Here is a 23,108-nt window from a genome sequence, read left to right as displayed (position 1 = left end):
GCAGATTATTCAAATGAATGGTATGCGTAAAAATATTTTTAACTTTGTAAGAATAGCAGGCTTATTATTTTTTATTTTTTGCCGTCAAAGGATGCTTCTGTTCACCGTTGTCAAACGCTTTGGAATAAACTGAACCAGTTTTCCAACTAAAATAGTACCACAAGAGATTAATTTTTACCATCTGAACAGCAGGTTGAAAATTAGCCATAACAGCATTAAAACACGAACTGTTTGCTTTTTGCTTAAAGTTTGTTTGTTTTTTCGTCGCGATCACTATTGTTTTACCGGCAGATTATTCCAATGAATAATATGGGTGCATAAATATTCTTAACGTTTTAAGAATGTTCTAGGTTAATTATTTAATAGTTTTATTTATTTACTGTAAAATAATACTTTTGTTTAGCATTGCCAACTCTTTGAAATAAACGTACCATTTCTCCGGCTAATAATTGTACCGCAAGAGACTAATTTGTGCTATCTGAACAGCAGGTTAAAAATTCGTCGTAAAATTAAGATAATTTTCAATAAACTAAAGCTTGAACAGATATCTGAGTCAGAAAAAAAATATCGGAAAATTTGTATTGTACAAATTTTTCCAAAAAAAAATGTACCGAAAACGGTAAAATTGCACCGTTTTATGAATGCTGTTTCTGTTTAAAGAATGATTATTATATACGAATGCGATAGCTAACTAGTTTAAGAAGTTGTATGATAATCGTTTGGGAAGGGTATAAGGAACGCTACTTCGGCAATATATTGAGTAATTTCAAATTAAATGGTTGAGAAATCACGCTGTCCGATCCAGCATAAACAATGTCATTAGTCAACTTTCGCTCAAAAATTAACAGCAGAATCTACATCACAAGTTTACACATGAATTCTATGAGTTTGTATTGTTCAATCATGAATGTGATTGTACTTGGGAGGGGGCTCCGAAGGAATATTAGTTCGAGAAACCTGACGTTGGTTGCTTGAAATATTATATATCGATAAGCCACTGACTCTGAGCAACTCCCTGAAATAGGAAATATCATTGGAGCTAAATCGATGGGGTAACTTTCATGGTTGTTAATCATCCAAGGACATCATAATTCTTCCCAATAGACCAAAACGCACTGCCTCTGTGGGCAGATTATGCCAAACACCCCTTCATAGTAGTGGTGACAATTTGGGGAGGGAGTCGTGTCACCCTAGATTTGTTCCCCCCCCCCCTCCCGCTTATTTTGGAAAATGTCCTTATTGGGATAGTCATGAAAAAACAACAAATTTCGTCCCCCTAGATATTGAAAATACTTTTTGAAAAACACTGAAATGAAGTTTTTTATTCAGTGTTTCTTCTGATCTGTTTGAGTTCACTTCAAAAGGTTAGTTGCTTGTCATTTTTTAGCATTGAGGACAGCTTGGTGGAGGTCCTTCTCAAAATATCTGCTTTTTGATTTTCACTATACGTAGACCCAACGCAGCAGCGTCGAATTATTAATGCAAAGCCGCGTATCTCGTATCTCTGTATCATAGACGTATCGACTGTAATTAAAATCAAGTAATTTCCTGGGAATAACTTCAAATAAAACTTCTTTTATTAAGTTTTATTTGAAATAAAACTTCAAATAATTTCCTGGGAGTAACTTCAAATAAAATCAAGTAACTTCCTGGGAGGTTGTAAAGAGGGAGGCTTTGAATAGATTAGGATGAAGCGGGAATCTGTTTAGCTGTATTCGTCTCTGGTGACTTGCTGCTGCGGCGAGTTGTTAGTAGTAGTAGTAGTAGTAAAGGCTAATTACCAGGCAATTCAACGAACTGCGTTCATAAGACAAAAAAAAACTTATTCTTTTTTTTTGCAATTCCAAGAATTTGCATATAAGGGCTTTAAATCACTACAGTGGGGTTTTCTGATTGTTTTATAGCTAGCAAGGGAGGGAAATCTCTCGAAGGGTTAATTTTAAAACCAAAACATCCTCAGCTCTCATTGAGCCTTCAGATAAACACACAATCAGTTCTAGGGGAGAGACGTGGGGAGGGTGGAGGTAGAAATCGATATATAGGGCCCAGGGCCATATCCAGGACTTTTTGGGGGTTAGATTTTCAGGGGGTGTGGGGGGGGGTAAAAAAAAACCTTAAAAATGCATCAAAAATATGACATTAATATTTAATCCCTCTTAATTTCTGGTCTGCTATTATTATCAAAGTAAAGAGTAACTTTATACTCGTAATTTAGGTCTTATAACCCTGTTCCACCTCAAATGGACTACTTCCAACATGCCACACCTCTTCACACCAAGTAAAACACATGTTGTGCCAGCATGGTAGTTTGCACCATGCAGGGTGCGCACCAACTGGTGTACACAATTTTTTGAAGCAGGCATCTCCTACATTGAAATCCAGTGCGAACGTAATGACAGCTCATTTTATCAATGAACCTCAACTTTACCTCCATCAAAACCGTAGACTATAAAATTATCATCTAGAAAATATGTTTAATTTGAAATAGTCATAAAAAACTTTCATACTCACGAACGGATCATAATTCAAACAGGATTCTGTATAGGAAAGGGGCTACCCCTTCTTCATCCAGAGGTGCCATTTCAGCTAAACCATAGGGTGGGCAAGCAATCGAGATGGACCCCGAAGCAAGCTTGTATAAAAAAAAAAATTGCCTCTAGCTTTATCCGAAAAAAAAAACTGCCTTCCGTGGGAGTTACCGTAAAAATTAAGGAAATAGTCTCAATTGCTTTGCCTTTCCTTCTTTCGCTCTTATACCATAGGTTCGGAAAAGACCAGATATCTGAAGAAAGCGGAAGCGGTATGTGCGATGTTAAAAAAACAGCCATATGGGAATCTTCCACTTTTCCGAACCTATAACTTGACGAAAGCCGAACCTCTGTAGAAACTCACGCTTTGACTAAAGTATATTCTGTAGCCGAATTTTTCAGCTCGCTGCTTACAGTAAATACTTTAGTCCAAGTCGGAGTCAGGTTCCGGCTATAACGATGCAAAACTTTGCTCGATCAAGTATATTTACAAAATCAAAAAATGCAAAAAAAATTTGAAACAGATCAGTGAACACTCAAGGCAACAAGGGGAACCGTCGTGGTTTCATCTTTGCAATGTCGTCAAAAAGCTGGTCGAAATCCAAGTTTTTAACTAAATTTTTCTCTGCAAAGATCAAAAGCAGGTGACTAAGACGATCGTCTCCTGTGGTGGAGTGCAGATAGTTCTTCACTATTTCCAGCCCAGAAAACAAGTGTTCATTGCTGGCTGTCGTGACAGGAAGTGTGGCAGCAATATGAAGAACTTTGATAATTTCTGAATAGGCCACTGGAAGTGTCTCGATATTGTCGATGACGTCCATGAAGTACTTCAGCTTTGCCTCCTCCTCGAGCAAAAACCGCTTAGCAATACCAGCTTGGGCCTCAAGAAGAATCTTGTCAATGTCCATTTCAGAATAAAGTTCAGAGAATTGCTTGAGGAGCCCTGCATCCATGAATTTGGTAGAGCTGGGGTCCAGAGCTTCGAGTGTACTGAGCACTGGAAGGTTATCTGTAAACCGTCTGTCGAATTCCGCAATCAGACGATCTACAGTCTCCATGTATTCTCTTTTCAGTTCTTCCGCTAGAGTTGGAGCTCTATTGTCGGATTCAACAAAGTTTTTTCCTAACGTCGAAGTGGTCATGAATTCTTTCAAGTGTTTCATAATTTTTTGGGTTCTTCTAGGTCGTCCCTTCTGACCCGCAGAGGAGGATCCGGTCCCGGGTCCATTCACGTCAGGCACTTCAGTTTCAAGACCTTCAGCAAACTCTTTTGCCTTCTCCAAAAGCGATGCAAATGAAGTATCAAAGCGCAGTTCAGCTATTTCCTTCCTTGTTGCTTGAATCAAGGTGCGGGACCTATATATTACCAAATCATCTGCCTGAAGCTGCTCAAACAGGGAGTTCGTCGTCCTCAAAATCGCTTCCATATACAGCAACTAGAAAATAACTGTTAAATATTCCATTTTTCTCCAGAGCTTAGTTGCGTCTGCTTGAGCTTCACTATCAGCTCCCTCGCTGACTGCAGACAGTACAGCCAGAGTAAATTCATATCGAAGTCTTATCTTCAGTATTAATTGATACTAGCATGACCATTTTGTCACAGCACTCCTTTCTAATTCAAGGACTGGCAGTTGAGTAGCCTTTTGGGACTCGACAAAAAGCTGATGTCTGGTGTTGCTGTTGGAAATGAACGTGTACAGATTTTGGAATAACGAAAAAAATGAGCCAACAGTCCAACACCTTCAACGCAGTTTGCAATGACCAAAGTCTATGCGCATGGCAATGAATGTATATTGCTTGTGGCGCTTTCGCTCTCAGTCGTGTTTGAACGCCAGAGAAGGGCCGGCTCATGACGCTTGCTCCATCGCAGCACTGGACTACACAATAGTTCCAGTCGAGACCAAGTTTAGCCACTGTGTCGTGAATGAAGCTGGCTAAACTCTCCTCATCCAGGCTTTTCATATGGTAGCATCCTATTGGTCTTTCTCGTACTTTTCCTTCGTCGAAGCACCTCAGAAGAATGGCCAGCTGTTCTTTCTTCGAATTATCTTTTGTCTCGTCGACAAGAATAGCAAAGTATTTGGCACGCTTAACTTCTTGCACTATTATAGACCGAAGCCTAGATCTGATAACTGAAATTAGATCGTTCTGGTATTTGTGGGACGTATCGTGGCCGTATCATCTTTGTAGCTTGTTGAAAAGCGTGGGAGAATAGTCGGCGAGATGATTGCAAGTTTTGACGAAATGTCCTTGGTTTGCCGAAGATTCAGTCTCATCGTGGCCGCGAAAGGCTGTACCCAGTCGCCTCAGTAGGGCCGTTACATTCAGTAAAGACTTTACGTGTTCCCTGTTTTCATTCATCTCCTTATTCTTGTCCGTTGACAAAACAGATGCGATGGGTTGCATCTCCTTGGCTTGTATAGCTTTGAACTTTGTCCACGAAACTGCACTGTCCCTGTGGCGGTCACTTTTTGCATGCTCTTCTAGAACGCTTGTCCTTCCATCTTCTGACGCCGGTCTCGATGAAAGGTCTCGTCCTGTATCTCTGTCTGCGAAGGGTTGACGTGCCGCCAAAATGTCTGCAGCAGAAACAGAAAACCAAATTTTCCTTAACTGAGTACTCAAGCCAAGGATGCTTTCCATAATACGAAATATTAAATGACCGTCTTAGCTTGCCGTTTGCTGAAACCTGTGCAGGGTACCGTAGCAGCTGTGGTTGACATGGATGGTTGTGGGAGGATGAAGAAATATCAGTAGGACCACTTGAACGAAGGTGCTCTTCATCTCGAGTCGTATCTCGTCCAGATTGTGCCTCTTGAGCAGTGACAGGCGCAGTGTCTTTTTGAGTCGTCTCGTTTTCTACTAGCTCGGTCTGATCGACCACCACGTCCTTCGAAGGACCCAAAGCGACGGCAATGGAATGCTCGGGTGCTGAGTCAGGCACCTGAAAGATATACCCAAAGGTTAAAAGTCACTCTTGTACTTTGAAGCACTATTGAACTCATTTTCAACATTTAAACAGTTGCTTTTTTTAGTATGTTAAGTCCAAACTGTGTAGCAGTTTCCACTTTCGGCACAGGAGTTCGGGAAAAATAGTGCTAGAACTCCTCCATGGTGTGACAGTTTACTAAAGTATATCGAACTTCGGAAAAAAAAGGAATTTTCAGCAAAGCCAAAGAGGGCGTTTTTCGGATGATTATACATGCGTTGATCCTTATCTACCTGTAAAGACAATAATAGAAACTTTGGGCTTAATGCAATAGCAACCCAAATCGCAAAAAGCCTTTGCAGTAGTCCTTGAATGAATGATTCGGGTGTCATGACAGATCGCAAATAAGCTAAAGGCGCGTTCGATTTGCTGTAGTTTCAGTTACGTCCTGCTCCGTTGTGGGCTTATTTGCATTTTTTCTGCGACGTTCTCCCATTTAGCCTGAAGAACTACTGATAATGTGACCGCCAAACAGGTTCATACTTTTGGACCAAATGTCGAAACGTGAAGCGTGACTACAGCAAATCGAATGCGGCTTCATATCACCAGTCGGCATTGCAGCAAATCGAATGCTATAAACACTGCCAAAGTGTGTGCCCCGTCAAAAAAAAAAAAGAAACAAAAGAAAAAAAACGACAATCTTTAGCTTATGCCCCTCAACCCATGTAGCATTGTTATCCATAAAATTAACAGCACTGAAAAACTGTGTGTTTCAAAAAAAAAAAAAAAAAACAAAGAAAAGAAAAAACACGACAATCTTTGGCTTATGCCCCTCAACCCATGTAGCATTGTTATCCATAAAATTAACAGTGCTTTGCAGAAGAAAAAAAAACAAAACAACATAGAGGTAATCTTAATATTGGAAACCAGGTCTACTGCATATCCAGTATTATTTTGTATTTATTATTTTTCAGTAAAAGGCTAGTTAATTTTAAAGATAACTATGCTGCATTGGTTGAGGGGCTATAATTTTTCTTTTATCAAAGAAGAATTAAATTACAGAAAAAAAAGGAAAGATCTAAGAAGAAAACTAGAAATTAAAAGAGGCTACCTAACTTCTGAATTAGCTTTTTTACAACGGTAAAAAAGAATTAGCTTTTTTAGCGCCATACTGAGTTCCCAAAGGGACCAAGCTGGTCAACTGATAATTCCTTTAGAGGTGATTTTCGGTGTTTTCCTTGCAGGTATGCTGGAACATTTTGAGGGACTGTCCTTTCCTGAACTTTATGAAAAAAATTTGCTCCGATTAATAGAAAAAATAAAAAATAGGCTTTCCGATGATATATGTTTCATTAAAACTGAACATCTCTATCTCCGGGACAAACCGCGAGAAGTTATATGATTTTTCTAAGATTTCCAGGAAAGTAGGTGTCAGCTTTTAGTTTTGTGTCGATTATTCGAATATCTTATCCAAGCTCTACAAGCCAGGGCAAGACTGCCCAATCAATTCGAAATAGTTTGGCCAGACAAACTAAGAAAGTCTATAACGGGCGAGATAGGGTGTACATTTAAGGTACCGCATCCCCTTAACACCATATAAACTAACCAGGGCGGTTCAGAATAGTAACTTTGGTCCACCAGATCGCGAAAAAAAAGTAACGACTTAATAAAACACAAATACTGTAGGTTACTTACTTGCCGAGCCGGTTCACTTGGCTTTTGCTTCTTAATCCATCTGTTCAGAGAAACTTGCTTTTCTGCTTCTTTCTCCTTCTTCAATACTGCAAATTTACGATTTTGAGCTCCTGGCAAACTCATGAATTCTCAATGGCTCTTCAGCTGACATAGTAAACTGGCGAACTGGGTGAATAATACATGGGTTATATATGGATGGTCTTACGGTTTTAAACAAATTCATTTATTTAAACTGATCTTTATAATTTCCTTTTTTCCGCTCCCGACAGATTCCGCTCCCGACATTCAGCGGAATCAAACCAAAATACTTGGTCGGCACAAAAACTTAAGCCTCCAAAAATAAGTAGAAAGTAAGTAGGTAAGTAGATTTAATATTTGGAAGTAGAATAGTCCGAAAATAAGTATTCTACTACCAAAATAAGTAGAAGTGGAAACACTGCTCATGATAGCACATAAGAAAGATGCTGAATCAATAAAATCAGAAACTGATATATCACTTCAACCCTTGCACGACCCAGTTGCACTATTAATCTCACTATTATCTAAGTTAATCTACATATAAATGTAGCAGTTTCAAAATTTTGACTAATTGCTAATTGTAATTTTGTTCCTGTATATTTTGTAAAAGAAAAAAAGGCCTTTTTGGGAGGAAGCTTGGGTCCCCCAGAAAAATTAGGGTGGGCAATGGCCCACTCCTGCCCCCCATCCCAAATGGCGCCCCTGTCTTCATCTTCACCTCTATTTCATGGTCGCAAAAACTTTGGGTGGGTGTTCATTCGATCACAAAGTGAGAGTTCTTAACCTTTTTTACAAGTCAAAAGTGATTGAAGATAATCATAGCTGTTCTTTTTTAATTCTATATACTTTATTTATTCTTATGGAAATAATAAGTAATATTCAATAAACACATCAAAGATCATATAAGTAAAAAACTACAAATAAAAAACTACATGCCCTGCAAATTCAATTGAGTTAAAAATCCTTATATTCACATGAATTACACTCTATTTTAAGGTCATACAATATCATTACCCCCTACTTTCGATAAATACGATTTATTTAACCTATATTTAATACACTTTCAAGCTCGTTTTGACTAGGGACCTAATGAAAAATCGAAAGAATTGTAAGTTCCAGGGCTATTGTTACGTAATATTATTTGGGTGTCTTTTAAATTCCGACAAAAAAGATGTTTTTTGTTTTAATTTCCCTGTCTCTGTTCATTTTTAGCTTTGTTTGTTGAAAAGGCTATCATTTGAATGAAATTAAAAGGAGAGAAATCTGTCAGAAAAGTGTTAGTTATTCAAAATTATAAGATTTTCATTTATATGTGAATGTCTATAAGTTCATAAATAGGAAATTATGTTATAATTTAGTTTTGCATCCTACTTTGACCACTAGATTTTCTGTCGCAGTGCTTTTGTTTCTTAATTGGAAACATAAACGCTATCTAGATTGAACATATTGATTAGATGGCTGTTTGAGCAGATTCGTCTTCTAATTTTAGATAGTATTTATATATATTTAAATATAGATATTACGAACAATAAAAGGTAAAACAAATAGGAATTATTCTAAGACAGAGAAATATTATCTAAGTGATTGTTTTGGCTTTATATCTAAGAGCTGTTGTCAGCAAAGAAAAGAACAGATAAATAAAAATAACACTTGCAATAAAATAATCACAATTAAAAAGACAAAAACAGTTCTAGATTCACCATTTCAAGGGAATTTAAAAAGAGTACTGGTCAATATTCCTTGAAGTGACGATTTTGAATTATTTAAATTTTAACCAAGAAAAAGGTTTTTCTTTTTGAAAAATTGAGCAAATTTGAAAATTAAAACTAACAAAACTTATTGCTTCGCGGATTTCGTAACGTTTATCTTCAAAAATTGCTAACATAGACTGACTCATGTCAATCGACAGACCGAGTCAGTTGGGTGATAAATATCTATATTTATATAATTCCAATAATAGTTATCATTCTTATTTAATAGCTATCATTCCTGAAATACCTTTGAACGAAGAATTTTCCTCACTAGACAGATTCTTTTTCAACACGTGTTCTTTTCAAATTTACGATTACTATGGGCTGTAGTTTACTCATCACAAAACATGGTGCTAACCCCCCATCATTCAAAACCCCGTTGTTATCGTCTTTATTTTCAATGAAGTCTGCTTGTGTGGACACCAAATTTGGAACGATAAAAGTTACCTTTTCCATAGTTTTTTCGAATTATTCATAAAAAAAAGGGGACTGAAGGTCTACACTCCAGCACCAACCCTTTTCTTACATGGGAATGGAGAAAGGCTTACAAAGCTCAAGTTTATATAGACTTATTAAATGCTTCGTTTTCAGTTTGTCGCATAATCTACCTTAATGCTTGATCATTCCGCAAAACTGCCCAAGCTTTTCGTGTTTTTTGATGAGCAAAGTTCGGACTTGACATAGTACTGTACCATTGGTACTGTAGTAGGAACTGAGTCTGAGATGCTTCCCAAATTAGTTGACCTTTTTGAGAGAGTCGTTCTTTGGTTTGTTGCAAATTGCCGTGACCTGAGTTATCTAAAATCCAGCTTTCAAGGGGCTCTCTCAGTAGACCTAAGGAACGATACGTCCGATTTCTCGGTATTTGTCTCGATGAAAACCTTTCATTCAAGCATCATATTGGACTAATTAATATGAAGATCTCAAGGAGTCTTGGAATTTTGAGGAAGCTAAAACATATTTTTCCTGGATCAGTTTTAAAAATTCTGTTCCATTGCTTAGTTCAGTCCTACGTCTCTTATTGCCCTACAATATGGATGTCACCTTTATCTTCTTTTTTGAAACCACTTTCTAAGTTATATGATAAGGCAAGAAGGATTATACAGGAAACAAATTGCTCTACAACTAACCCAACTAGTCTATTAATTGATTTTGCAGTCTCTCTACACTCTTTCGTGTGCGTCTTTCACTTTTCATCAAATTCATGGTGATGTTCCCACAGCCCTTCAAACTACTCCTTCTTTGGTCGCTGATAGGTCTTCGCATCATCTTTGCAATTCAAGGAGTATTAATATTCTATTTACTCCATCGGTGAGGTCTGACTTTAATATATTAACTGCTTGTCATATCATTTGGAATAGCCTACCTGAGTCAGCTCAAGAATGTCACTCGTTTGGTACTTTCAAAAGAATCTTAAGAATGTTTTTAATGTCTTGATTTTTCATGTTTAAACATATTTTTGTTGATTTTTATTATTTTTATTGGGGGGGGGGAGGTGACACGAGACTGGGTTGGAAACATTTGTTGTGAGGGGTTTTGAGTCTGTATAATATTTTTTTGGTAGTTTGGTTTCAAATATATATTTTGAATTTGGTTTATTTTATTGGATTGTCCAACATCTTTTTTTTTGGGGGGGGGGGGGTCTCATAAAATCGCTTTTTGTTTGGGTCTTTTAATTATTTTTTTTTCTCTTGTTTGTTTTTTTGTGTGTGTGTGTGTGTTGAGTCTTTGAAAGGTTGAAATGCAATGCATTATATTGAAAATACTTGTTTTTATTTCATTTTTATTTCTCCCCTGTTTTTTTCCTGGCCATAGAGCCTTACGGGGGAGTTTATATTGAAGTGTATTTTGTTGATGTGAAAAATTTACTTACATCGGAGCTGTTTTCATTTCTATTTGTTTAAGGGTGACCAGTACCTCATAATGATGTTTTTTAAGGGTCAAAACGATACAATGCACAATTTGCTTTTTTATAACTAAGCTAATCAATTTTGTTTCTGACACTTCCCGTAGAATCCCATTTTTAATGGGATTGAAAAATCGAAGCATTTCTTCTGACAGTTATTAATTCTGTCATTATTTTCTTGAATTGGAAAAAAAGTTACCTGAAAGTACAGAATTAAATTAAAGGTTAGGATAAACATATACTAATCTAAACCTTGGTTTTTGGCAGCTAGATTCATTATTAACACTAACATGTAACGTTTTAATTACTAATGATACAAAAAAAAAAAAAAAAAAATAGAATCTCAGCTTTATAATTTTTTTTCGCAATGATTTGAGAATTTATATGCCATTGAGGTCAAATGTCCTTAATGTATTTACCAATTTTAGCGATTCTGAAAATTGAACTTTTAATTATGTTTTTTGTATTGAAAATATTTTTTGCATTATATTGCAATGCAACATAGTGTTATAATGCAAAATATATTTTGACCTCTAAGTTTTCAGTGTAGAACAAGATAATGTTGGGCATAAAAATAATCTATTGTAGATTCCCTCATATTTAATATATGAGGGAATCCCTCCCGCTCCCTCCTGCTATTATGCAGGGATTCATTAGATAGTATGGCAAAACAGTGAATACCAACAAACAATATTCTTTCTGAAATCAACCTTCACATAAGAGGGGTGGGGCAACCACCTAAACTTGGATCTCTTTATCTTTGAAGTGTCTAGTGAAACGTTTCAGTCGTCTATTCTTAGTCCATGATGATCGTGGATTGCATTAAACTATGATGACTGTTTCTTTTCTTAGGCTCAGTCTGAAGACGATACCCCAGATTATTTTACTGTCATGATGCATCAGATGCATCCTTTTCCATCCAGACGCATCTATCCAGACGCATCATCTGAGGACTCATTTCATCTCATCTTCCAACAGGTAATTCTTTTTTTTCTTTTTTTATCGGAATGGAAACTCACATTAAACTGTCTTATAAAAACAGAGACCTTTTAGGGGAAGTGATTCAGAGAGATAAAAATTTTGGATAAGATTTCTCCAAATTTTCCAAGATAATGCTACGGAAAAGGTCTTCTAAGAGCCAAGTCTTGTTTTTCCCTGTCATTGTGGCATGTTTGGGTCAGGGTGTACGACTGCAAGAAGTGTAAGGCCTTAAAAAGTACCAAAAAAATGTTTCAAAACGACACTACAAAACTAACAAAGCAACATATACAAAATACTACCATCGCTTTCTTCACTTCTTTTTATTACATTTACTTTGTATTTAACATATTAAATAGGTATACGTATAAAAATTTTCATTGACCTCTCTACATTTCCATTTAGCCTACAATTAAACAAAATATAAATAAAACCCTTTTTATTTTATTTTTTCGTTTCATTTTTTTTTTATTAGCATTTTTATACAAGAGATATGAATTGAAGAAACTAAATTCGCTGTTCTTATATGTTGGATCATTTTCATTATCCTAGCTATCCTAGCACAACTTTTCAGTATCCTAGCTGTCCTAGCCAATTGGTTAGCGTGCTTCGCTTGAAATGCTTTGTCCATGAGGACGGGGACTCGAATCCTGGTGTTGCTGGGGGTTTGGAACATGGATCAGTGGCTTGACTTTGTAAGCTCAGCCAGAGTCAACCCGGCTTTAAATGTGGGGCTGTAAAAATCTGGGGAAGGTAAACCGGAAGGGTATGCGACCGCACCGGTTGGGGGCCCCCCCCCTCCTTGCCCTTTTTGGTTGTATGGCTGTTAAACAGCGATCCGTACCGCCGGTTGGGACTATAAAATGTAGTACCGTATTCTTGACCTTACATTTTATGTGACCTTACATTAACCTGACCAGTATCCATACGTGAAGTAATACAACTCATTGTTTTTCAAGTAAATTTTTATTTCATTCGTCTTTTCTTTTACTAGTTCGACGCAAAAATTCAGTAATGTCAGTTTTTTAAGGTAGAAAATGTAGTTTTTTTTATTTTATTTTTTTTTTTTTTACAAATATTAGTGCCAGTTTGAAAACGGTTGTATTTGTCGTTTATTCAATGTTTTTATTCAATGTTTCTGTGATTTGTTTTAATCAGCCCTAATACACAGTAACGAGTTTTTGTATGGTAATTTTATAATTTGAATGCCGATTCGGTGCCTTCTGTAAGCGCAAAAGACATTGTTAATTAAGTACAAGCCGAAGTTGTTTCAATGCCAAAGAATGATCGTGCACCCTGTGCATAATATTGGTCACGTTTGTGCTGCTTCCAAAATAAATGATTTTAAGACGAACTGTTTATTTTGTGTCTTAAAGTTTGTTTGTTTTTTCGTTGCAATCGCTACTGTTTTTGCGGCAGATTATTCAAATGAATGGTATGCGTAAAAATATTTTTAACTTTTTAAGAACAGCAGGCTTATTATTTTTTATTATTTGCCGTCAAAGGATGCTTCTGTTCAGCGTTGTCAAACGCTTTGGAATAAACTGAACCAGTTTTCTAACTAAAATAGTACCACAAGAGATTAATTTTTACCATCTGAACAGCAGGTTGGAAATTAGCCATAACAACATTAAAACACGAACTGTTTGCTTTTTGCTTAAAGTTTGTTTGTTTTTTCGTCGCGATCACTATTGTTTTACCGGCAGATTATTCCAATGAATAATATGGGTGCATAAATATTCTTAACGTTTTAAGAATGTTCTAGGTTAATTATTTAATAGTTTTATTTATTTAATGTAAAATAATACTTTTGTTTAGCATTGCCAACTCTTTGAAATAAACAGTACCATTTCTCCGGCTAAAATTTACCGCAAGAGATTATTTTGTGCAATCTGAACAGCAGGTTAAAAATTTGTCGTAAAATTAAGATAATTTTCAATAAACTAAAACTTGAACAGATTTCTGAGTCAGAAAAAAATAAGAAAAAAAATATCGGAAAATTTGTATTGTAAAAATTTTTCCAAAAAAAAAAATGTACCGAAAACGGTAAAATTACACCGTTTTATGAATGCTGCTTCTGTTAAAAGAATGATTACTTTATACGAATGTGATAGCTAACTAGTTTAATAAGTTGTAAGATAATCGTTTGGAAAGGGAATAAGAAACGCTACTTCGGCAATATATTGAGTAATTTCTAAACCGAAGAATTTTATACGTTTCTTAACAATAGGCTCCTCTGAAGATTCGGGGCTATCCCTTCCTCATCGCCACCTCTATCTCATAGGCGCAGAATTTTCGGAGGGTGTTCATTCGATCAGAAAGTGAGAGTTTTTAACCTTTTTTTAACAAGTCAAAAGTGATTGAAGACAATCATAGTTGTTCCTTTTTATTTCTATATAGTTTATATTTTTATGGAAATAATAAGTAATAATCAATAAACACATCAAAGATCATATAAGTAAAAAAACACAAATAAAGTCTAATATTTTCTGTGCAAAATCAATTGAGTTAAAAATCCTTATATTCACCTGAACTACATTCTGTTTTAAGGTCATACAATATCATCTCCCCCTACTTTCGATAAATAAAAGATTTATTTAACCTAGATTTAATACACTTTCAAACTTGTTTTGACTAAGGATCTAATGAAAAATGGAAAGAATTGCAAGTTCCAGGGCTATTGCTACGTAATATTATTTATGTGTCTTTTAAATTCCGACAAAAAAGATGTTTTTTGTTTTAATTTTCCCGTCTCTGTTCATTTTTAGCTATTTTTGTTGAAAAACTATCATTTGAATAAAATTAAAAGGAGAGAAATCTGTCAGAAAAAAAGGGATACGAATTATTGGGGGTTCCTACCCTTCAGTGCTCCTTGTCACTTTGATCTAGAAAATTTCACCAGAAAATCCATCAAAATGTATCTATAAATATACATTATGAATCTTCTACCAGTTTCAACTCTCCGTAAAAAAAAAAAAAAAAAAAAAAAAAAAAAAAAAAAAAATCTGCATTAGAACATATTTGGCAAAACTAAGTAAAGTAAATTGTGAGCAAATATTCTAAAAAGATTTTATTTTTAATTTTTAGCAATAATGTATCCAGTATTTCCTTTTGCGTTTCATTTATCCATTGAGTGATTTTTGTTTGTTTAAGTTTTGAATCATGATTTGACTTTATTTCTGATCATTTTTAGTAAAATACAGTTTTTTATTTTAATTTAAAAACTTTTTTAGACAATTTTAATTTATTTTCTGTTCGCATTTTATTTACATTTTATTTTGGTAGGTTTATATTTTTTTTTTTCTGCATAAAAAAACAAATTAGTTAGATAGTTATAGCCAGTGTTGTGGACAGACGTGCTTGCGGCCGCGGTGTTAGTTGTGACACTCTTCACAATGAGTTAGTTATCCGAGGGCAAAGTCCCCCCTGTTAGTGAAAAAATTAAACCATTCATTGAAGCTGCTTTGTAATTTCACTTTGTCTCACGTAAAAAATGGCATGTCGTCAGCTCGAAAAAAACAATCCTCAACTCTGTGTATATTATATCTCCGTCTGTCAGATGTATTCTGTATACTGTTTTCTCTAAACCTCGTAAAAAATACGTATTTATTAAAATTGCCAAACAATTTTACATGGATAATTAATTTTCTGCTGGTGCAATTATTTTCAATCAATCAAAAGAACTAAATTGATCCAATCTAGCAAACAACCGGTTAAGGTTTCGCGTTCTTTCTTTAGGAATCCCTGATGACAAAGTGCGTCGTTCCCCAAAAATAAATGGAGTAACTCGTGGCGTTGGTGGTGATGGGATTGAAAATCAAACTTTGAAGTAATACGCTAGTAGGATATTAGAGGATTATGAAAAATAAAATTTTAATCTATTAAGTAGGAATGATATAACAGGGTTTACATAAATAACAAGGGGTTACCCTCGTATGCTATATGCAATACAAGGGCGCAATTGGAGATGGTCTGACCACACACTACGTATTAGCAATTTCTCACAACGAAATGCAGTGATACTCCGGCACACATCGGTTATACGGCACAGATACATGTTAAGACACACCTCAAACATTGAACGTGCTATAAAAATCATGACGGACTAATTCAATCTAGTCTTGAGAACTGTAATAACATTCTTTTGACCATTTGGATACATAATTTTCTTGTGATTCAACTAAACGACCTTTTGAAGCCGCTAGCATTAATTTTCGAATACATATAATATTTTTAAACTAGTATAAATTCTTTTAAATTATAGACTTACACCTTGTAATAATTATCAGTTAAATGTCTTTATGTGGTTATCCTAGCTTGTTGTTCTTTTTTTTCGTAATAATATTTCACATTCAAATTAAAAAGGCGTACATTTTTGGATTTTAAATCCCATACATCCTGTTGGATCGGATGTTAATTTGGTTAACTGTGTTTTTGGGTTGTTTTAATTTTTTATACATTTTATCTGTTTTTTTATTTTTTTTATCACTTTTTTAAATGTCTTTTCTAACCACTAGTTTAATTTACATTTTATTTTATAGTTAGAAAATTATATATGATAAGAAAATTTTTATATTTAATTATTTGTAGTATGTATACTGGTTCAGTCTTTATTTTTCATGTAGTGTATTTTTACATTAAAATTCGTTGAAAAAGAACTGGATTATTGTAATTTTAAAATGAAAATAAATATAAAGTGTTCTCAAACTTAAGTTCGTTTCATTCTCTGTATAATTGTTTTTTATGCCTTTTTTCTCCCCATTTTTAAATTTTAAAAGAAATTGAAACATGTACTTTTTTTTCAATAAATTATCTTTTTGCTCAGACCTATATAAAATAAATTACTTATAATTAAAGATATTCTTCTACTTGCATAGATTCTTCTAATTAGTATAGAAATATTATCATGAGTAAAAAATAAATTAAAAAAGAAAAAAAAATTCGATAAATTTTATTTTATATTTATCTAAATAAATATTGAAAAGAATGTTAAATTTCAACTTTATAATTTTTATTCTTACATATTATAATATACTTACTACTTTACTGTTCCTATACTTAGTAATTATTTTATGAACAATTATAAAAATGTTGAGTCAGATGGGAAGGTGATCTTTCTCAAAATCATGGTCTTGTAATTCTAGACGTGCTTTTTATGTTAGTTAAAGAAGTACGGTATATTTACACTAATTAATCTATACTGCTAAATTAATATAAAAATTATAATTTAGATAAAATAGACCAATAATCCGAATATCATTTTAGCGCAATCAATTGGCAAAGTAATACTTTCAGTCTCAAGTTTGATAGCTTAAGAACATTAATTGAAAACTCAACCCTGGAAAGCCCAACGCTAGGAATGTCCTGCTACGTACTCTTGAATATTGTTAAAAAGAAACTATTGTAAACAGGGAACTGTTAAAAGTCTGGCATCAAAGGAGTAAAGAACACCCTAGACGGTCAATCATTTTGATCAAAAGTTTCCGTCAATCAATTGATTAAAGCACGATTGGCCGCCTAGGATCTTAAAGAGTTATTCAATCTCTATATCGATCAACCAAACAGCTAGACTCAATCTACTAGCCGTGTACTTGTCTGTAAATAAAGGTTCAAACTGTTTATTGATGGACGCTTTTGAGTTTTTTTTAATTAATAACATTAAATGACTAAAAATAGAGTCAAAAAAAAATTTATAATATAAATAATTATCTGTACAAAATAGCAGTAAATAAGCAAAATTTTATTTTTGTGACTATGAATGTTATTGGTAACTTGGCTTTATGCCATCAAACAGCAATGACACCTTTTTGATGTTGAATTCGCAGACTCTTAAGGACATCTATTAGGAGGTGGGGTGTAATTATTAGATTTTCAATTTTAGTATTATCGTATCTTGGATCTCACCTCTCTTGTGTTGAACTTTGTGCCACCAACTACTTTATGGCCAAAATAAATATATAATAATTAATAATTTAAATGTAAGTATAAATGAGAGGCGGTGTGGACTATGGACACCTGGTGACTTATTTTACCTTCTCACACAAGTATAAGATGTATAATGTTCAAAATATTTTCTAATAGTTTCGTTAAGTGATTAAGATATAATAGATTCTATTTTAATTGAAAAATGAATGATTAGATTCGAATTTTTATTGTTATTCCATCTATTAATAATGATCTAATGAGAGTACATGATAAACCCTATTAATCCAGGTACTTGATACACTTCAAGGTTTATATCTGAACTATATTAATTTTCTAAACTAATGAAAATTCTGAAGAGATAAGTCATTAGTTTTTGTAAAATTATTATATAAAAATGACGTTTGAAACATTTGAAATTTTTTTTTTAACTCTCGAAGATGAACAATAAGCAGCTTCTGTTAGAAGCGCCTGTTTTTCAAATTTACTAATTAATTTCTGCCCTGTTGACAATCTGGTTTTAAAGATTGACTAGGGTCGTAATTCAAATCCTGGCCAACTGTCCCTAAAAATTAATTCTTACTTTGAAAAGATTTAAAGCGCCCACTGAAACTTGGTTTTATGTACTCATCTCTTGATGAGTTACGTCATATATCCCAATTTGACAACTAGAACTGACCTTGTGTATTCCAATTTGGTATAATAAAAATCACTATTAAGTGTTAGGACCTATTTAATTTTTACACTCAGACGGTCCTGAGATAACACAAATGTACTTGTTCTGACCTTCCTGTAAGGGGTGTCTGGAGGTTGTTTGGCCCCCTCTCGAAATTGATCGGAAATCAACTTCAGAACTGTGGGTTAGTTTAGTCTTCTGTCCCCTCTCTGTTAATGCTGCCAATTATGCACTTGGTATGGGGTCTTCAGCTCAGCCTAGTGCCTATAGCTCAGCCTATTGGAACTCGTCTACAAGATAACTCCATGTTTCTTTCTTCAGATATAAGAAACACTTCAGAAATATGCAGCTGATTAGTCCTCTAGCAGATCTCACTGTGACTGACAATTGGTCACAGACCAAAATCTACCATAACACTACAGTTGCGTATATTAACATACGCATATTTCTATAAAATACACATTTAACTAGAAGTATATTGTTGTGGAAAGAAGGCGAGAGGACATATCAAATGATCGAAAAAAGGCTGATCACTTCGTCTCGAAGTATTCAAGCTATCAGACGCAAGATTGCCACATTTAGCACGAAAGTGCTATTTTAGCAAATATTATTACGTATGGCACGTGCTCAGAGTTGCCATATGTAGAAGGACTTTGCTATTGTAGTACAATTTTAGACCTAGTGCTGTCAAATTTTGTGAATCTATCACCGAAAATCACTGTGTAGCACGCACAGTTTGGCAATTGTGGTATTTTAGGAGTAGACCGTGGGTGTAACCGTTTCTGCATGAGCGAGATATCAAAATCCCAGAATTTATTAGTTTTTGCATTATGTTTTTAGTCTCGAAAAAATTAAACCTGAAATTTACGGAGGACATTGATATTTCATAACTAGTGCTCACTCAAAATTGTTGGCTAAGTTTCATTCCTTACCTCTTAAAAGTGGTACAGATTGTGATAGAGATCCGATAACCTGTGTGTTGGATAGATAACATTTGGTCCTTTTTTTGTTAAATATTGTCGGTTTAATCATCTGTTTAAAGTAAGTCAAAGTGTGGCTTTCCATTTCAGTGACTGATTCATAGTTCTTCAATTTTACACAATAAGTATGTTGTGTTTCAAGAGTGTTTATTTTTTTAATTATTTAAGAGATCTAAATAAATGATGCTTGAATCCTCGTCGCTACTACAATGTGCACACATTGTATGGTGGAAAAATCAAATTTGTCCGGACACGATAATAAACTGATTTTTTTGTATTATTTTTTAAATAAAATAACCCAAAGTTCACATTAATCACAAGAAAATCTCTTATACACAGATATAAAATTATAAAAAAAATTGTAGATACTTCAGTAGAACTTTTACAAAGTTTCCCTAGAGAAATTATAGAAATAAAAAAGGTTATATATGTGGGTATTAATATCAGTAGAGATGAAGAGGATTTTAAGATAAATTCAATTTATAATATTTTAATTTAAATTGCAGGTAAAATATTCAACCAGTAGTAATTTAAATAATTGTCCTGAAACAAATGATAGCCTTGTGAACAAAAATCAGAATGAGGTTAAATCTGGGAAAAATCAACGGACGGCAGCTAAACTAGCAACAAAAAAATCCATCCAATTTATGATTCATGAATTGATTGATTAACCTGTGAGATTTAGTTAAGGGTGATGGGGGTAGGTGATATTTATTGGTTTGTTAAAGTAAATATAGTGTTCACGTTTAATAGATTCACATTTATACACTTGATGTTGAAAGGAGATCGAAACATTGTTTCAATATATACATTAACTTTTTTTCATTTTCTTATAACGTCGGGGCTGGAAGGGTTTTTTTAATGTGAGTGAGGCTCTTTTTTTTGTATTTATACTCATATTATTTTTATTTGGGTGTAGTTTTCTTGTTAGTTTATTTTAGTTTTGTTTTATTAAAAAATTTTTTGGTTGTTTTTTTAAAGTTTAGAAATTATCCCGGACATGTGGCTGAAATAATTGAAATATTTTTTAATTAAAAGTGTTTATTTTTCTTTAATTATTTTGTTTAACTGATCTATTAAAGTCAAAACTCGTTTTTTCTTGCTGAATTTTTTTGTAATCATTAGGGTCTTAATTGTTTTGATTTAATATCAATATATTTAATTTCTGTTCGTTTTAAATATTAATTTAGCTCCTTACTTTCAGTTGAATTTTTTTTTTTAATTTAATTTCTGATTGTTTTTTAAATAATGCTAGGAAATCCGATTGGAGATTATCTTCCCAAATATAAAATTCCTCCATGGAAAGATCCTCCCACTTACCCCCCTCCCCCCCAAACTCCCCCCCCCCAAAGAAAAAAATTCAAAAAAGTACCAAAACATAGGAAAAACCTATACTCTGTGTTAACAATGGGCAAGGTTCATAACTTGAAGCCCTTCCCCAGAGGACTTTTAGGGGTTAAGTCGTCCTCAGAGACATAGTTATTAGGTTTTCGTACTATTCTGAATAAAATGGATGTCTCGAAATTCTTATGTGGTGACTTTGGTAAAGATATAAGACTTGGAGGAGGCCAAGTAGCCCTCCAATTTTTATGTCACAAAACTAAAACATTTCCTTTCCTTTTTTATGAGCCCTCTAGCCGCTTTCAAAAATCGCTGGGTCTATACTAACACCCATGGGAAAAAATAAATACGAATCCGTGATCTTTCTTCCGGCAAACTACAGACTTCCGATTTTTGCGGATAGGAGCTTGAAATCTCTACAGTAGGGTTCTCTGATACGCTGAATCTGATGGGTGATTTGCATTCAAATTCTATGACTTTTAGGGGATGTTTCCCCTTTTTTTAAATATGTTAAATTTTCTCAGGCGCGTCGCTTTCGTTGGTAAGACTAAACTTGATAAAACTTATATGTTTCAAATCAATATAAAAATCAGATTCTCTTTGATGTATCTATTGGTCTCAAAATTCTGTTTGGCAGAGTTTTGGTTACTATGGAGTCGGTTGCTCCTGTATTCACATTTGAACAAAGTCATTTGTTTATACCACATGTAATAACGCACTCTCTTCAAAGATTCAAAATGTACGAGGTGTGCATAAGTTCAGTACAAAAATAGAACTTTTTACGTGACTTGCACAAGTTCTAAAGGACTAAAAAAGTGTGTTTACAAGGAGTATTGGGTATAATAAGATTATAGGCTATTGCTAATATTTTTAAACCCGGCTATTTTTATTTAATACAAAATCATTCTGTTCTTCTAAGAAAACGAAATTAGTTAAAAGTCAAATAGAAGCATAACTTATATTTAACACTCTTGCAGAAGGCACGAGTATCTTGTGACAACGCACCCAGAAATTACAAGTGTAGCGATGGAATTGCTAGGGTTATTGTTGTGGAAAAAAGAGAACACGTCTTCATTGCGATTATAAATATTGCCCTTGTCAAGTACAATATCAGTCATAGAGTCTGCGAAAATATATCATGTGGGTTCCCCGATTGCCCGACATGTAATACGAAGTAATTCGCTAATTAGGCTCGTGACACCCTCGGTTGGTGTGAGACAATATAATAATTAGACGCATTAATGTGGCCTCTTTTTCTTGAGCTATATGGAGATTAGATTCCCTGGGAACGTCCTTGAAATTTTGCGAACTAATTGCCTGTTACTAGACTAGATGCATACATATAAAGTGAAATAAACACAGGTAAAAAACAATAGATTTAATGGGACTTACATATTTAGGTGCACAGCAGTGAGTCACTTCAAACGACAACAATGGTGACAGAGATACAACAATCAAAGAATTGCCCAGATCGTACGCCGAGTAATTCTGTCTAAGCAGTCCTGATTCTCAAATACGAATCTTTTCAAAAAGTACTTCTACCCCACGATTAAACGTAGCTCTTTAGTCTTGCGCTGTAAGAACTGGCTCACAATTGGCGCGAGTGGCCCCAAGGATGGAAACCCTTCGTCCAATAATAGGTCTTAAATATTTTTGATGATTTAGACGTTCACAAGGTTCTTGTCACTTAAAATTCCTCAGAAATACTGTGCTTAGCACCTTTCTTATTGCTCGCTGTCTTAAAGAAATATAACTGCAGTTTTTTCTTTGCTGATTAAGGACTTTTCATTTCTAAAACTAGGTTTAACTTAATTATAGGAAGTCGGAATTATCTTTGGAAAGAAGGAACTTTATTTTGGTATTTTAAATACATCGCATTTCACTCATGGTACATATTACCCTTCCCATCAATTAATGACGTCCCGTCATTAGTATTTGCTTGCCTTTGGGCTTTTAAAATGTTCGCCATTTATTAACTATTTCTTCTACATAATTATTTTAAATTTATGTTATGGCTTAATCAAGAGTGCTAAAAATTTTCTCTATTACTTTTGTTTTTCTTTTTTTTCTACCTCCCTATCCAAAATTCATCTACCGGACTAAGATTATTTATGAATCTATGCTAACTACGATACTAAAGATTTTTTTTTCTACATCTAACAATGATTATTTTTACGTTTTAAACAAGGTTGAGGCTCTTGTACCTTTACATAAGATTTTTTTAATTCACTTTTTACAAGGCTTTTTTTTATTTTGCTGTTTATATGGCAAACTACTTTCTATCTACGCTACATTAAATGAATAACATGATAATACTACACCTAATTCTACTTGAACATCAAGCAGTACATCCATGAATGATTTAAAACACACAATATTATGTT

General features: G+C 34.2%; 2 protein-coding genes across 2 annotated transcripts in view; both read right to left on the bottom strand.

Moving 5' to 3' along the window:
• Positions 1 to 3,955, bottom strand: part of LOC148947582 (uncharacterized) — a 140,850-nt gene extending 136,895 nt beyond the window's left edge. The window contains exon 1 of the mRNA XM_089095739.1: positions 2,854 to 3,955. Within this exon, the coding sequence (XP_088951865.1) occupies positions 3,065 to 3,955 (891 nt within the window). The 3' untranslated portion in view covers positions 2,854 to 3,064. The remainder of the gene's footprint in view (positions 1 to 2,853) is intronic.
• LOC148947579 (putative RNA-binding protein 19) overlaps positions 1 to 23,108 on the bottom strand; it is a 191,742-nt gene that overhangs the window by 10,028 nt on the left and 158,606 nt on the right. The window lies entirely within an intron of this gene.

Source organism: Artemia sp. Qi Xiang Cuo, chromosome 10 (genome assembly GCF_049724085.1).
Source record: "Artemia sp. Qi Xiang Cuo chromosome 10, ASM4972408v1, whole genome shotgun sequence".
Lineage (NCBI taxonomy): Eukaryota > Metazoa > Arthropoda > Branchiopoda > Anostraca > Artemiidae > Artemia > Artemia sp. Qi Xiang Cuo.
Note: the sequence above shows the minus strand (reverse complement) of the source record. Positions and strands in the feature narration are given on the sequence as shown.